The following is an 18,436-nucleotide window of genomic DNA, read 5'->3' on the forward strand; positions in this document are numbered from 1 at the left end:
ATTTAGCTCCAAATCCACAAAACCAGCCTGAAAATGAAGGAAATCTGAAACGACTGCATTAGAGTCAATGGAGCACAGCTGTGTTGTTGTCGGACCCTGGTCTGAGCCGGCCTGATGCTACGTTTGGATTGGCCAGTCTGCATCTGGGGGCAGCTGACTGGCTGTTGAAAAAGGTGACGTGCCTTACATTCTAAAACCAGCCGCTGGCGACTTAACAAGCTGAGTCGCAGATGACACCATCAACTAGCTTGAGTTGAGTTGAGACAGGCCAGTTCACACCGCTACAACTTTTCGCTGCAAAGTTCTAAAACAGTTTTATCTTGTTGCAAATTTTTGTTTACATGGTGTACAGCAGGCCTTTTTGAAAACATAACTCTTGGCAAATTATCTACAACATAAAAATCTATGAATACTGTATGCTTCCACTGCAGGTTTTATAGAATGTTTCTACTTAGCTGTGGTAAGAAAAAAAGACAGACAATGCCATATGTCTGATCGACACGTGAGAGCAGATGTCTAATTTCAGAGGAAAATTACCCTAAAATGTTTTACCACAAGACAACCATCTAGACTGTATGAGAGATTACTAACAGACACCAACCAAATTCACAATATTAAATCACTGCTAGCACAAAACAGATATGTAAGAGTGTCTTTGTGGAGCCAAATTATGAGCTTGAAGCAACTGAACGTTTCTAAATTCGATAATTGAAATCTCCTTAAAATAATTTTCCCATGTTTCTATTTTCTTACAACAGGCTATATAATAATAATAATAATAGTAGTATCTAAACCTCTGGTCCCTTGAACCACAGGCATTTCTGAGGGCCACAGGATCGACATCCCCACAGTTTCACATCGTTATTCTCCAATCAGTGCTTTCTGTTATCTCAATAAGCACCTCTGTCTGCCTCTGTCGCGTTTTAATCCTTTCCTTTTTTTTCCTGGCGCTTTTCAATGTTCTCCCTTCACACCTACACACTCAGCCCTCCCTCCTCTTCCATCCCCCTCTCCAATCCCCCATCCATCCATCTATCCATCCAACCATCTCTCCATCCATCCATCCCATTTGGTGGTACTCTCAGTGGAACACTTGGGCTATTTATAAAAGCATCAAAGCCCACAGCTTCCAACACAGCCACTCGAGAGAAAAAGGGGGAGAGAGCGGGAGAGGCGGAGGGAGAAGTGGGGAGCTGGAGGAATGGTGGAAGGAGGAGAGAGGGAGAACTAAGATGAACACGGAAGACAGAACAGTGAAGGGTAAGAAAAGGGAATGATGGAGTTAGGGAAAGAGCTGCAGAGAAAGAAGGAACAGAAAGTTGAACGAAAGGGGAGAAGATGAAGAGAGAAAAGACAAAGGGAGCAGAAAAGAAAGGAGGGAGTGATAGGTCAAAAGAAATCGGGGAAACAAAGAGAACAGAGGTGGAGGTGGAGAAACAAAGGACTGGATGAGTGAATCAGATATGTTTTCATCCGTTTCCCTTCGCTTCAGGATCTCAATGACACCTCACCATCAGCTCTGTGTGTGTTTCATGCATGAATACCCGTTTTGTTTTTGTGCATGCATTTGTGTGATCTGTGTGTGTGCATACATGCGTACGTGCATGTGTTTGTGTGTGTGGGAGGCAGGTTTAGGATCCGGAGACCTCCCACCCACGCAGGTTGGAGTTGCAGAAGCACCTGAGCTGTGTTCGCCACCGCCAACAGACACAGATGTTTGCAAATGTTCACCAACTCATTTGAACCTGAATAGGCTCATGAAAAAGGCGGAAAACGCTTTATGTGAATCCAGAGGAACTGTGGGCACCGAGCCCAACAGCAGCCCGATGGCTGCTGGTGAGCACAAAAGACGCCATGAGTCAAAGTGAGGCTTGAATACAACTCTTGACTAGTGCTTTTTATAAATATGTACATTTTTTTTCTCCCTTTTGAAGAGCGCTAATAGCTGCAGCAAATGACACCTTCATGGGCTTGTTTTAGGTGCAATCTACACTCATGCCTACACCATTTCATCTCTCCCTCTTCCTCTCTTTCTCATCTCTGTTCTACCTCTTCTTCCCCGTCCATTATCTCCTCTGCCTGGCAGGAAAATCTCACCCACCACCCTTCCGCTCGAGTGTCATCCCAGCATACCTTTCTCATTCATTTTCAACCATCTGCCTTGTTTAATTTATTCATTTTTTTGGAATATATGTAATTGTCCTCCGCCTGCAGGAACGCACCACATGATGAATCCTTTAAAATCAAACAGACCACAAACAAATTTACAGCCATTTGTCAGTTGGCACCATCAGCCATATGCACAGGCAGACCTCATATCCACTATAAAAGGATTATATTTAGGATGCTGAACAGAATGCTGGGTTGAATACGTTATGGAGAACTTACAGAAAGCGTGCATCTCTTCTATTTCTGCCTTCCTCAATCTCTCCCTTCATCAATTCCTCTTTTTTTTTTATCTTCCCTGTATAATATGTTTCACGTCATGTCACGTTACAAGACCAAAGAGAAAACAGCACCTTTTTTTGTCATCGCTCTCTAAGGGCATGTAATATGCCTTTCATCCTTTTGTTTCTCCCTGCGCCTGCTATGAGCTACTTTCATTGGAACTTTCAAGAAAATCACATGTAATCCTCGTCTCCTTCCCACACCCTTCCCACTCACTTTCTCCCCCTTTTGTCTCTCCCTCCTCCCTCTATGAATTCCACCCCCACTTCCTCTCTATCTTCCTTGCTTCTCCCTCCTCCCATTCTCATCTCGGCATCGTTCTCTTCCATATTTTCATGCATCTAAATTGTTTACTCTCCCGTCTCCTCCTTGTTGCCCTGTTTGCCACATTTCTCACACTTCCTGCCACTCAACCCCCACCCCCCCCCTCCCAACCCGCCCTCATCCATCCCTCTCAAGCTCTCCAAAGGGATAATTTGTCCATTAAGTCTGTGAGGAGACAGTGGAGGACACTTGACAACCTGTTACACACTGAATTATTATTAACACACTCGTTTAGGAACGCATGCATAAAGCCATGCACAAAACCAATCACGTGGAAGCATGAGAGCACACACAGTTCTGCACAAACAGCCATTAAGGAAATAAGCACTCATGAGCTTATTAAATTGAACATGACGCACGTGCACACACACACACACACACTCTTCTGAGAAACATCACGTCATGTAATACAAGCTGCTCACGCCCTTTGAGTCCTACACTCTACCAAGCGTATGGAAAGCCAAACAGCAGAATCAATCTGAGACACTATAATGTGTTGTTTACAGCTACAACACTGAGACAGTGATTGTTATGTACATAAAATAAAAAGGCGATGAGCAAACACTTCCTCAATTGGTTAGTTTTTAGCCACCTAGAAAAATCAATATCAAGTTAAGTGCATGCTATATTTAGAACGTTTTCACCACTTAACCTTGTAGTCAGACGATGATTTCTGATGGGGAACTACCATCATTATCCCAAAGCCATCAGATGCCATTGATAGAAACAGTCATTTCAATTTGCAGTACACAGGAGGAACTGGTCAACTGTTGCCTCAATTAGTTAGTGTCTAAGTTAGAGCGGGGAAAATATTCCGAATACAGCCTACATTTTAAATCATATTAATAGAAAAACAACACAGTGCATAAAATAGGCAGAGCAGTAACGTTAGATTGGTCAGATGACTATGTCTAACTTTTTATCTTTAAATGTTCCAGTCAACAAGTTTGCTAATGTTACATATCTCTGCAAATTCAAATCAGTTGTCATCAATTGTCTACGTGATTCCTGTTGTTGAAAATATGCAGTGTGTAAAATAGGGTTGTCATGAGACCCGATACTTCGGTACCAAGTTGATTCCCACATGCAAAAATACGTCGGTACCTGTTTTTTTTCTGTATTGTAAGTACCGGACACAATTTTGCCCTCAGCGGGCCGTGTCGATTCCTGTTGGACCTGACGGGGGCAGTATACGCACGTCAGTCTATGCCGAGGACGAGCGCCGAAGAACGCCTGCTCTCCATCGCCTTTGCTAGAAATCGGGCCCAAAAAATCCAGCCCGACCCCACCTGAGCCTGTGCATGTTCTGTCCGAGCCCGGCCCGGGCCCAGCCCGTCCCTTTAACTGTGATTACCAGCCCGTGCCTGGTTTAAACCCAACATTTTTTTAAGGATACGAACGTGGACATTGAAGGCTGACTCTTGTTTTTCTTTCCATGGCAAGCCTTTGTCATGTGCCTCTTAAGGGTCGAGGTCCCCGTCATATACCAGCATCTTGTGCACTTGGTACACTCGACGAAGCCGACACACACCGTCACCATCGATAACTCACATGTGCATGGCAAGTGGCACCGTCAAGGCTCAGGTGTGATAAGTAGTTGGTTCCATGGCCTAGGTCTACTATGAGGAGCCTGACCCATTCGAGCCTGAGGATAGTGGCGGGAAATTACGGTTGGGTCGGGTCCAGGTCGGGTTCGGGCTCGGGCAGAGAATCTAAGCTCTAACAAGTGCTGCTGGAGCCACAACACCTCGGCTTGTCGAAAAGTCAGGTAGCAGGAGTCGTGCGTGGAGATATTTTGCATTTGAGGCAAATGAAAGCAGAATAATTATAAACTCGCAAAAACCAGTGTGCAAACGGTGCCTCCTAAGTTTCCAGACTAAAGGAGGAAACACTTTAAACCTGGCTGAACACTTAAAAGACAGACACCCTGACTTGTTTAAAGAATTCAAGGTGAGCAAGTTTCAATTTCAGTTTCTTGATTTTTATCGTGGTATCGAATGAGTATCAAGAATCGTGGAAATTCACTGGTATTGGTATCGACTACTGAAATTCTGGTGTTGTGACAAGCCTAGTGCAAAACACCCCTAAAACAGCTGGATGTGACTTCCTTCTTTTTCTTCATGCACAGCATTAAATCACTTTTCCCACCAATTAAAAATCATTGATGAATGTAAAGGGTTAGACTGGATGGAAAGTTAAATAACTGAGTGATATAATAATTTTAATTACTGAAAAAAATCTGAATCATTAGCATCTAAAACCCACCTCATAGACTGCATAGACTGTGCATCATAAATTGTGGATGTGGTCAGCTTTCAACAGATTTAAGAGACACTGAGCATGGTGATATACAGTATAGTAGGACATTATGCTGCATGTTTCTGTGGACACTTAAATGCCATTTTTCTACCATGACAAATGCTAACTGTGATGTGCATGCTCTCTTAACAGCAGATATTGATAGGTGTGTAATAAAAAGTCGAAACAAGACAATCCAACTTTTATGTTGGTTCAGACAGGAAATATAAGATGTATGCATCACATACTGTACACTGCCAGCTCTCTAAACCGCATCCCTCCATATGTACTGTCACAGGCTGCTGCTTTGTGATACCTGTTAAAGGCTGCTGTTAGGGGTGCCGAGCTCTGCGCCCAGCCCCCTCGCCTCTGCAGCATGCTAATTGTATTGACACAATGGAAGAGAGCAGGACCTGTGCCACCAAACACTGCATAATTCATACATTTGACTTTATGACAGGACTTAACAACAGTCGCATGTCATGTGCAGTAAGCTGTTAAAGTACACAAGACTAAACTGCGGGAACAAAATCATTTTCATTTTGTTCATCCTTTCTACTGTGTTACAAAAGCAGCTAAAAATATACCTACTTGACGCAGCAGAGGCAAATCTAACTTCCTTTTTACACCCATGACGAGGCAGAATGAACACCAAGAGGAACAAAAGTCACAGTGTTGAATGCTGTTAATGAGGCTCAGTTTTGCTGAACCTATAAACACTTTGCTTTGCAGCTCATTGATTGATTTTATATTTGAATGCTCGCGTTTGGACGTGAAATCGAGGCAACAGTTGCTAAAATAATCTTCCTCTTTTGGATCACCGAATTAAAGCAACCAAAGCTGAGGAGGTCAAGGGTCAGAGCTTCCAAACCCTGAGATGCAACAATTATCAGTGGAATATAAGATCTGATTCAAGTGACAAACAATCCATAAACAACATATGAGACACTAATGGTTCTGATTTGTCCGCTCAGGTCTCTACTACTGATAAACTCACAGGAGACAGAGGAGCTGTAGCATACACAGCCTGCCAGGTCTCATTGATGATCTGACCTTTCATCCAAGGACATGTTTACACAGAGGCCATAAACACTGTCTCCCTCACATTCTGTTTACATTATTAATACAATAATATAAATAATAAAAACTTGTCTTTCATTATTAAACTCTCCTTATACACAACAATACACACAAACACCCTCCCTGTATGTGACTGTCAAACACAAGCATGTAAACCCAGAAGGCAAAGCACACCTTCGCACTGACCTCACTTTACTCCAAGTGTGTATGTTTGTGTGCGTTTGTGTATGTGTGTGCGTGACCTTGCAGAGGAATTCCCTTTCTCCCCGAGCTCAAGGGAAGTGATACCCTGCAGACGGGCAAATGAGTCGGAGAGCAGCTCAGGACATGCACACGAACACAAACACACACCTGATGGAGGACGGTGAGCGCAAACTGTTGCTGAGCAGACGTCACGTTAACCAAATACTTCACGCCATTTATTGATTTGTTTTTTTACAATGATGGCGGCGTGTGCATGCGTTTTAGCTACTGTCTAGTCTTTTCTTTGATCTCACATGCATGATGATGTCTAACTGGTTTTAGCAATTATGTCAAATGTCTGAAATTTCTTTGCACAGTAGGTGTTCATCTTTTCTCTCCATGCCCTTAAATGCATAATCTATAAGACTGTTTTGTGTATTACTTACATTTAAAACATAAAAATGTTTTAATGAAAAATAAATGCTATTAAATGTCTTACTCAAATTAAAAAATTAAAGTTAAAACAAGTAATAACAGAAAATGATAGAATTTTCACAACCCTATCTGTCAAAGTGACGTACAAAATAAAATCTAATGCAACCACAGGTGCTAAGTTACTCACACAGACGCACACACACTCACAACACACACAGTGAGATCCATCTTTCCATCTACCAGTGCCCTCTTCCAGCCGTGGAATCAGAGTGCACACACCCGGACACCTACAACCTCACCCCTTCCTCTCCAGAGTGTCCCCACAGCGCGGCGGATGCTTCCTCTAAAGGACACTATTGACCCGTTACATATACACACGGGCCAATTACCAGCGAACCCACTGCTGTGCTGAACAGCACCTCGTCCATCCTACAGCATATACTGTAGACGGCCGCGTCTGAATATTTCACTGTTGCTAGGAGACGTGAAAATCCTTGAACACATCTAGTTGGCTGTTAATACAAGTGGAAAAGACATAGACTTCAAGCAAATTGAGAAAAATAAAAAAAAATAAAAACACAAAAGCCCAAAGCACAACATTTATGTCAGCTAGATATGTTTCTCTGGTAGCTTATGTCATTTCCTGTGGCAACGCCCACAAAGCTGAGGCTGGATCTGTCTCTGCTGTGGGGACGGAGGATGATGGGCAGGGAGGGAAAAGAGTGGGAGGAAAAGGAGGCCAAGTTTATTAGTGTGGGGTGTCAAATAAGTTTCATCAGGCCTTGCTGAGTAGATGAAACCAGCAAAAGCCACTAAATCAGATGTCTTGCTTTACGCTCTATCGTTTCAGGAAGTGAACGCTGCATCTCTTTTGATAAGCTGATCCAAAATGAGTGAACTTAACCTCTAACTTTACCCTCCAGTTTCATCTTGAGCTTTGTGACAGAGCAATTTTTACTCACATGTCTCTTTAAGTACTTATGTAGACAGCAGGCCTTTTTCACAGCAGACATTTTGACGTGTCGCAGTAGAAACAGCACAGATGTCAGTAATAAATGTGTTTATGATGGCTGGATTCCATTTAGCTACTTCAGTTTGAGGCTCCTGGTATTGTGCACGCTGGCTCACTGTCCCACTGTCATGACTTACTGGCACACTCGAGCAGAAAAGAGCCACCGTTAGTAACACCTGTGCTTCTTCCACTATGACTACGAAGTCAAAATGTCTGCTGTGAAAAAAGCCCACATCTTATTATCTAATTTCACGTTTTAAAAATAAATACAGTTTTGATTATACAGCAGTGTTTCATGCTGACTCACTTCCTTCCACATCCTTGATCACCTTCCAACTATCAATACCTAAATCTACACCTACAGAGTGCTCCGCTCTGAATAAAGCACCAGAGTCCTGCCTCGACTTCCAGACTTGCTTCTGTTGCGCCGTGTGCTTTCCCACAGAGACTTTAACCACTGATCTGTAATGGTTCTGTTCATATGAAAAGATAAATCCACAGATGCATTGATCCTCAACTCTTATTATCTTTAAAAGGTGCAGAATGTTTCTCCAGATTCCAACAACACTGACGTCCTTTCTTTTCATCAGTGTATATTTCACTCAGACTGGAGCGAGAGCTTCGTGATATTGTTCTTGTTCCCATTAAATCTCATGGAGTTGCAAGATTATTTTAAACTGTGATATTCTGAATGAACCGCACAGCAGGGAGGCGGCCGGGCCTGTCAAGCTAGTGATGTTTTGAATCAAAATGAGCTTCGAGAATGGTGTTCATTTAAACCCACTGAGAAACAATAACACTGAATGAACAATGGCATGCTCTTATTTTTAAAGACTGCAGTAATTATGGAAACAGGTAAAGTTTAGAGCATGCTGTTGGTCATTTTTTTTGCAGGGCTGCACAATTAATCGAAATATTATCGAAATGGCAATATGGCCAAGTGCAATATTCAAATCAAAGGAGCTACAGTTTTTGATAAAAAGGTAAAACGTATCACAATATACCACTATAGATAAAATACAGTGATGCTACAGAGATGCCTCGGCCTACAAAATCATATTCCAGACATGAGGGAAGATGTTTGTTTGGTGGTTTGATGTTTGATCTTTAAAGTAGGTGGTAGCAGTTAGCAGCTAACTCAAAGAAGGAGGACAAGAGGATGAGCGCAGCCACCATATAACAAGGATGGTAAATGATTGTGATTGTCATGTTAATGCTATTGTTATTCAGGCTGCCCCCTAACTGTCAGCCAAACATTAGTCAACCAGAAAGGTCATTAGTCATTGAAATTTTATTGGTCAAAAAACGAAAAACAAAAAGACGTGAAACTCTATTAGGAGCTGTGCCTTGTCAAAATAAATCAAAACCTATATGACTGAACCATGTGGGAATTTAATTTGAAAGGACAGACACAGGAAGTGGCCACGCTCAGCAGTCAGACAGGAGTCAGGTTACAAACCAATCACAGCCGACAGATATCTTTCCCTTCTTCTGTAAATATTCAATCTGATAAATACGGAAAAGTTGATCATGTCAGTGCAGGGCTACCCAGAGCTTTACGGTGCTTGTTAAGGTTAAGGTTGCTTAGCAACCTCAGACACAACCTGTTGCCGTGCTCTTGAAAGCTGGCACAAAAAAGGCACAAAAGTAGCGCACAGTGCCCGACCTCACGTTTCCAGGCAGGTAAAGACGCAGCATGTGTACGGCCGCTAATTTCCAGAGCTGGTACCTGCGGTTATTCCACAGGCTAGTTAATAACATGTCGGGCAGGAAATCCAAAGTGTGGGATCATTTTGAGAAGGTGAAGGACGAACCCAAGGTGATATGTAAACTCATCTTCATTGGTCGACTACAAACATGACGTATCATCTGAAACATGGAAGTAGCTACATGCCCATTAGCCCACAGCGTCATTAACAGGCGGCTCGCTCAGTGTGTGACGTGCACTTGTAGATAAAATATAGGCCTATATTAATGAAGGTTCATTAGTACGGTTTTGTATTTCTCTGTAATGTAGCACAGTGTTAACAATGTTACTGATACTATTCTTTCTCACACCTTCAACTCAAACCATTGTGTTGCCCCGCCCAAAATATATCATTTAATAATTAAACTAAAATCATAAACATGCAGGTGACTAGTCGACTAATGGCCCTAAATGATGACTAGTGGTCGACTGGGAAGATTCTTAGTCGGGGGCAGCCCTAACATTTTTCAAGAATTTTTGACTTTCTAAACAGAAACAAGTTCAGAGCTTGTGTTCAAGATGGAGAAGAAGAGAGGAAAGAATATCACTGAGTCACTAGAGAGGATAAAGAGAAGTAAGTATAGGTAAAGAAATAGGGAGACAGGAGTAGAGAGATGGGGAGAAAGAAAAACAAGCAGTTGACAAAGGTGAGGAGGAGAGGAGAGGACTAGAGAGATTAAATATGATATTAGTTTTGCAATCTGAACCTTAAAACAAAGATTAAAAATGGGACATGGATAACTAAAACAAGAAAGACAGATAATAAGCATAGAAAAAACAGAAAACAACAAGATAAGGTAGTGGTGACTAAGTTAATATCCATCCATGGAGCACCACCTAAAAATGTGCGCATCTGTGTGTTCAGTCCACCTACCTTGACACTGGAATCCCTGCTTCCCAAAACCCCTGTGAAGAGAACATACATAGAAAACAGGTTTAGCATTTTACAGGCACAGACATGTGTACGCACACTTACTACTCTCTCTGTCACACACACACACACACACACACACACAGAACTTGGACAAGGAATTCTGGAACCCTCTCTCTTCGCCTCAAGACATTTGCATAGAAGCAAATGTCAAATGCTGTCTGCCATTTGTGCGCAGCACTTAAGCTCTCCATCCAAAAAAGAGCCCCACACAAACACACAATGAAGTCTGCGGGCGGCGAGGACATTCGATTATTGTATTAACAGTATAGTACATGTACTGAGGTCAGCTCAGGTCCACGAACCTGCTCACACGTACTATTCTGTTAGACGGGGCTGCAACTGCCCCGGGCCAAAATGGTAAACCATACCTCATCGATGGTATGGGGAATGCTGGGGTGTCTGCAGGTGCACGCATGCATACACACACACTGTTGCATGAACACACATTTAGCCCTGCTCATTTTCATATTGTGGCTACAAATAGATAATCTCTAGGGGTGTGAAATCACTCGGTGCACTCGTTGTTCTTTTCGTTTTGCTTATTGACCTAAATTGATAGACAGATAGACAGATAGATAGATAGATAGATAGATAGATAGATGGTTTGATAATCTAAACGGGTCAAGCAATTACATAGGGTGCACAATGTTCTTCTATTTAAGGGGTATTTACAACCAGTGAGACCATCCCATTAGATTTCCATGAACGCACACACACAATCTTCTAGGTCAAATCATTTAGCCATTCACAAATTAAAAAGCCCGTCACAGGAGTTAAATAATGGCCGTTTTGGGAATAGCGCACAGTACGAGATAATAATAAGCGGGGACAAATTAGGCCAACCTAGAGCCGGAAACTCATTTAATAACCCGAGCGCAGTCACTGTCTAGTAAGCCCTGGTGGCTTGCATGGTGACATGTCTGCACAGGTGATTTAGAGGAGAAAATGAAGAGAGAAGAAGGAGGGAGGAGGAGGAGGAGGAGGAGGAGGAGGAGGAAGGCTGAGGTTGTGTCAGCAGTTATATCAGTGTTTGACCCCGAGGTTAGCACTCTTCCTGCTGGCTGCAATTCACCGCTTTTTCAGGGAACGTGGTTCATTTTTGTTCTCAGCCTCTCAGTTCCTCTGCCTACTTAATACCATCAAACAATGGTCTGCAGCAATTCCTTTTTTTATCGGTGCAGCCCACATATCTCTCCGTCTTCCCTCCTGCCCTACCTTTCATATATAGCATCAACAAGTGCAAGAATAAGACGAAATCGATGTTTATTTTGAGGAATGTGTGCAACCGGTGCAGCCCTCCCACTTTTATTCCTGTTGTAACTTAATGATGTAATACTATCAAACACTACAGCCATTTTGTCTTTTTCATATCAATGGGCCCCATTTCTCCTTTTCTCTCCACTTTACTCATTTAAATTGACATTAAATCATGAGATAAACTTGTCTTGTGGTTTCTTCCCTTCTTTTTATGCCATTTTTTGGTACACCCACTGTTGTCTCAACTTAAAAATCTATTTCTAAATAATTCATTATATCAAATGAATTCCTATTTCATTGAAATAGTCTATGACAGCAGCAATTAAACAAAGTGAAACTCTGCTGTGAACCCTCCATCCATCCCCAGCTCCTCACCAGATGAAGTCGGTGCAGTGGCTGCAGAAGGTGGGCTGCTTGAAGAAGCGCGCGATGAATTTGTGGTCCTTCACCTCGTGCACGTTCTTCTGGCGGAGGGCTCCCTGGCGCGCGAAGCCCCGCATGGGCTCGCGGGGTCCATCCTCCCCGTCGCTGTTGGCCGCCGCCGAGTCTGCCATTCTCCGACTGTCAGTGCAACTGTCTTTATTTTGACTTCAACGAACCGACGCGAGTTGCAGGAGGTTGAATGCGTTTCTGAAGGGTTGCAAAAGTCGCGCCTGGTGCGTTGCTCCGGGTAGAGGAGTTGATAAACTGTGGTGCAGGTTGTTTTTGGGTGTCTGTGATGTTGCCCGTCAGTTGAGTAGAGACGAGCTGCCGATGCGCTGCTCTCACTCCGCTTCCTCCTTTTCTTGTGAGCGCACAGACTGACTACCAGAAAGAGAGAGACAGAGAGGTAGAGGAGGAGGGGAGAGAGAAAAAGAAGGGGAGGGAGAATGAGTGAGGAGCTTTAACTTTCTTACTTTTCCTTGACATTTAAATGTTATTTGGAGAGGCTGAACTGTAAAAGCTCATTTACCTCTCTACGCCCTGACACTTTCTACCTAAAAGTGCACTTTAATTAGTCTGTTAAATGTGACTTTGAAATACCAAGCATTCACAGTGCTGAATGGGTTCTTTTGTCTGTCAAATATTAAAACAGAATCTGTCATGTAAAATAAGAATATCTTTATACCCTATCAGTTTCCTGTGTCATACTGGAGGTAATGCTAAAATTTAAAGTGTTAATCTGATGATCATCTGTTTTGGTGAATGCCTGTGGTGATATGTTTTTATGAAGTGAGTTTATGTTGCTGTGGGAGTGGATGAAATCTGCTATCACCACAGCCCGCATGTGAGTTTAAACTGCAATACTGATAGGCTATTCGTAAGGGACAACACATTCTCACTCCGACCTCGTCACATAGCCTATAGACGTTTTAGTCATGGACCTTCCACATCCAGATACGACGTGAAAGGTACCCTGGGTGCGCTGATTGCTGATGTTGTGGGACACCATGTCAAGTTCTGCCTGTTACATGCATTGTCTTCTTTCAAAATACACTTCCATTTTCACAGGAAATTTACTGTTTATATACAGTCTCTTTCAAAATAAACCCACAACATCGGTACAACAACATACGCACATGGCTGGGTTTAGGCAACAACAGCACGTGGTTAGGTTTAGGAAAAAACAGTGTTTGGCTTTAGAGTCTTTCGCCGCCTTAACTTTCATTCTTATCCAGCGCGGTTTCCCCCTTACACCGCCATGTCCCATTAAAGTATAACAGCGTCTGGCCGCGTACCATGCCGAAGTTAAAGGACGCCTTTTTCCGTCAGTGTCTGATGCCGCAAGTCACTGCTCAAGCACTGGGTTTCCAGGGATGGTTTTTTTTTTGTACCAACGCAGGAGTTAGCACTGCACTGGTTCCCTCATCAAAAAGCCTGCAGGATTTTTTCCTTTGGATTTTGGATTATTGTCGAAAATACGCTATGGGGCAAACAAACTTTTATGATACTCGCACGTTTTGTTCAGCAAGATAATCTTCACAAATGAACCCCACATGATTGCTGAAGCCAAAACTTTAACGTTGGGCTATGAAAAAACTACACCACAGTCACATGACGTAACATCACCACCATAACAAGACTGTAAAGCTGTGTTTGGCGCAGCTCAGCGTGATGGCGTTCTGTAGTCTTATTTAGCCACTAGTAAGTAACCACCTTTTTTTTTAAGACACATAGAAGCTTCAAAGTTCATGAGTGAGGTATTAACTGTATTTTATGTTGTAGAACAAAACACTGAAGTCTCTTAAACTTGTGTGAACCACAGACCTTCAGGTATCTAACCAGAACCCATTCGACTTCAAGATGAGGGAACCAGGAGTGACAAAATGCAAACTCCTGGGGCAAACTATCTGGGCATAGGACTATTTCCTAGAAAATCAAGTGAGATTTTTGTTATGGATTAAATAACCATGATCTGTAGTCTGTAAAACAATACTGCCGTGGCAGTGCACACTGAAATGGTTGTCTGTAACTTTCTGTCTACAACTAAGACTCCTGTACCAATCAGCCTCATATTTTTTGTGTACATTTATGACTGTATGCTTAAAGGACCTCTTGTGGTTGTGGTGATTTAAAATTGTTTTATTTACTTTTTTTATACCATCACTGATTGCTGACTCCTCACACCTCTTAAGCAGTTAAGTGCTGCAAGCATTTTGGGCAATCAGCTAAACAAAAAACAAGAAGCATCTGCTGCAGGTCACACCTTGGACTTTGTCTTGGCTCAAAAAGGTGACATCCATAGAAAAGTTTGGCCTGATTTTGCACTGGAGCATCTGCAGATTAATTCCACACCCCAATATGTTATTATCCACTAAAGTTAGGCAAGGTACAAGGTGAATAAATTCCTGTTTTCTTATCTTGGCCACCATCTAGACTGTAAGGGGGTCGAGAGGGACAGTTCCAACGTTCACAGCTGCACCATATGTATTGTCTAGAGTGGCTGTGATCAGCTCCAGAGACTGCTTGATGGAGTTTGCACTTTGGTTGCTGTTTCTGTTCCTGTTCGCTGACTGCAACAAAATCCCTTCCTAAAGCTGTTTCTAAAATGCACTCCACAGTTCGGGCAGCTTCAGTTTAAGGCTTTCACAGTCTGAGTTAGACAAATGAAGTATGTCTCTTCCAAAGTTGGAGTCGTTTTAGTACGACGTTCCCTCTGTGCTCCCATGGACAGTTCTGAGCATAAAAAGAAAGGCTCTTGAAAAGATACAGATGATTTGTCTAACTCAGACAGCTGGAATTTTAAAAATTAATTTATGTGCAAAATCAGGACAGATTTTGTCCCCATCATCTTGTGTTGCTTCAGGAGGGGATATCTTTGCAGCTCACATGGACAGAACAAACAACTATGGCACCCTTTATATATTATAACTCCTTCAGAATCAATGTCAGTGTTGTATTAAGATATACCTCAAAAATTCTAATCCTATCTTTGAAACATAATTTCTAGGATTCAGGGTCACATAGTGATGCCACAATAAAAGTTCAGTATTTCCATGCAGTCCTGTTAATTGATTTTTAAAACTGTCCACTATGGTCTGATACACCCAGACATATGAAAGCAACAGATATCTTACTATTAACTGTATGGTTGTTCAACTGTTTAACTGCTGTTTAATACAAATGTCTAATCAGCCAGTAATGTGGCAGCAACTCAATGTATTTAGGCATGTAGACATGGTCAAGATGATGTGCTGTAGTACAAACTAGCATCAGAATGAGGAAGAAAAGTGATTTAACCACAACCATCACAACCATCTCTAGGGTTTACAGAGGATGGTCCCAAAAAGAGAACATATCCAGTGAGTAAAAGTTCTCTGGGCCAAAATGCCTTGTTGGTGGCAAAGGTCAGAGGAGAATGTCCAGACATGTTTGAGCTGTTAAAAAGGCCACAGTATTGCAACTAAACACTCGTTACAACCAAGGTATGCAGAAGAGCGTTTCTAAAGACACAACATGTTGAACCTTAAAGCAGATGGGCTACAGCAGCAAAAGACCACACCAGGTGTTTATCTAGTCAGCTAAGAACAGGAGGCTACAACTGGGTTCATCAAAACTGGACAATAGAAGATTGGAAATGTTGCCTGGTCTGATGAGTCTGGATTTCTGCTGCCACATTCAGATGGTATGGCAAGAATTTGGTGTAATCATGAAAGCATGGATCCATCCCGCCTTGTATCAACGGTTCAGGCTGGTGGTGGTGGTGTAATGGTGTGGCTGATATTTTCTTGGCACATTATAGGCCCCTTTGTTCCAATTGAGCATAGTTTAAATGCACAATCCTACCTGAGTATTGTTGCTGACCGTGTCCATCCCTTTATGACCACAGTGTACCCATCTTTTGATGGCTACTTCCAGCAGGATAACGCACCATGTCACAAAGCTCAAATCATGCTTGTCCCACTGGTAGGAGGCCCCGGGGCAGACCCAGAACATGCTGGAGGGATTACATATCTCATCTGGCCTTGGAACGCTTCGGAATCACCCAGAAGGAGCTGGAAAGCATTGCTCGGGAGAGGGACATCTGGAGCACTTTGCTCAGCCTGCTGCCCCCGCAAACCCGGCCTCCGGGTAAGCGGTTGAAAATGGATGGATAAATGGTTAGTGGTCGCTGCATCAACAACTGCTGCCACCTGGTGTGAATTATACCACCACAAAAGGAGCCTCTGTGCGTTGGTATCTAATGCCCAGAATGGGAACTGGCTATATTATCCAACACTACCTTCAAATGTAGCTTGTGAGTTCATGTTGTTAACATGTAAGTTGAGAGCTGTTTGGCAGGTGGTAAAAGTTGTGAGAAGATTTTTACTGTGCAAACTTTGCCTTGTCACAGACCTCCAAACACAGCTGCCATATAGAACGCCATCTGCAGATTGTGCCAAGGACCTCCATCTGAAAGGACATTTAAAATGTGTTTGAAATGTCCGTTCTATGCTCAAACTGCTCGCCTATACATGTAAAACGATGTGTTCCATTTTGAGATTCACTTTTATCTGGAGCAGGTTATGCAAATGCTGTGTATGGAGCAGCAGCAGAATGAACGCCATTTCTTAAACCAGCACTACAGCCAACAGTAAACACAAAGAGTGACGTTCAATATTTGAAATTCAAGTGCTCATTTCCAAAAAGAGATATCTCCCATTTGGATATGGGAAAAAAACGCAGACTCTTTAAGTCTGAGTGCTGGCATTGAAAGCGAGCACAGTTGCTGAGTTCTGACTCATCTTAAGACTTTTGCTTTCAAAGGGATTTTGGAGGATCATCATCTGCGATTGTTGGATGAATTTCATGTCACAAAGTTTTCCAAGATGCATTTAAGGTATTAAATGATGTGACTTCCTGAGTCATTTGATCTGTGAATAAGATGCTTCATAGAAAGAGCCAAGTAACCTATTTAACCACCTGCATCTCTCAGTATAGTAAATGTAGAGAGATGAATATGAGAGGTGTGATGACAGTGATGCAGGGACAGAGGCGACTGATTGTCACTGAGAGTGTGAAGCAGGACATCACTGCTGTGGCAATGAATACATGTCCTTCATATACATGCGGCAAATATTAAAAAGAAGATGTATGAACAAGTGATTCAGTAGTAGTCTTGCTGTTCCACCTGTTTAAAGGCCACAGAATCTCATTTCAGTTCAGTGACGACCATAGTCCCAACTGGTCCATGCTGTACACACACCCGCACACACACGTCGTGGCAGTCAGCTGGCTGTGAATGACCTAGATGAGATTGATTTAGCTGCAGGACAGATAACAGCATGTGCAGTTCACCCTGGCTCATCAATATAAGGTTTACTGTAGATTTAGCTTCCAGCTCAGAGCTCAGTTTTTAACCTTTCTGGTCCCCATTACCTCGCTTATTCATTCGACATTAAAGGCACACATACATTGTTACATAATCGTCTGTCTCGACGGCTGGCAGTCTGTGAAACGACAAGATCGTCTTAATTTACAATGGTACCAGGCATCAAGAGACATTGGTGGTGACGTAAGTATAGCCTGCCAGTACCTGACTGGGCCTGTGTGTATGTATAGACTGTGACACAGTGACCCATCGTTTCGCACCATAAGCCGCTGATCTCTTTCAATTTCATCAATATACAGGATGTGATGTAACTGTTCCCCCGGGCTATTGAACTAGGGCGAGCATCTATGCCGGCGAGCCAGCTTGGATGTTTGACAAGATGTGGATGACAGCAGGTAATTTACTGGCATTTTCATCACTGAAATCACATCAAATCATTCTTGAAAGGATGCTTTGCCGGTTTTCAACTGGCGTTGTATCATAACAATGTGGAAAGTATATGTAAATGACCTTTGGTAAACTTGCCTCCATCTTACCAGCAGCCAGATCTCCCTGCTCATCTCTCAGCTCAAATTCGCTGGATGACATTTTTTTGGATCATACAGTGGATTTTTGATGGTTTTAGGGCTGTTGCTTGAACTACACAAGCTCCCAGAAACAGTGGCAGGCGTTGAAGCCACTTTTACATAGTGGCCAAACGTGGAATTACCATGCACATTTTGAAAGTTTAGAAGAGCCACACAATTAAGCAGTTTTATTCCAATTCAGGCTAACAGAGGGCTTGGTTAGTTAGATAGCCACTTGGCCACTGTAAGTCTCTTGTGCGCTTGATCTATAGGCCCAACAATGCGGATGATCTGGGTAATTTCTAGCGCTGCCCCCTAATAGTCAACCAAACGTTAGTCGACCAGAAAAGTCATTAGTACA

At 42.7% G+C, this 18,436-nt stretch overlaps 1 protein-coding gene across 1 annotated transcript in view; it reads right to left on the reverse strand.

The window, feature by feature from the left end:
- Positions 1 to 12,502, reverse strand: part of LOC126405058 (protein kinase C beta type) — a 150,898-nt gene extending 138,396 nt beyond the window's left edge. The window contains exons 1-2 of the mRNA XM_050068576.1: positions 12,094 to 12,502; positions 10,402 to 10,433 (exon numbers count right to left, since the gene is read on the reverse strand). Coding sequence (XP_049924533.1) covers positions 10,402 to 10,433; positions 12,094 to 12,272 — 211 coding nt within the window. The 5' untranslated portion in view covers positions 12,273 to 12,502. The remainder of the gene's footprint in view (positions 1 to 10,401; positions 10,434 to 12,093) is intronic.
- Positions 12,503 to 18,436: the final 5,934 nt, after the last annotated feature.

The sequence above is a fragment of the Epinephelus moara genome, chromosome 18, assembly GCF_006386435.1.
Source record: "Epinephelus moara isolate mb chromosome 18, YSFRI_EMoa_1.0, whole genome shotgun sequence".
NCBI classification, from domain to species: domain Eukaryota; kingdom Metazoa; phylum Chordata; class Actinopteri; order Perciformes; family Serranidae; genus Epinephelus; species Epinephelus moara.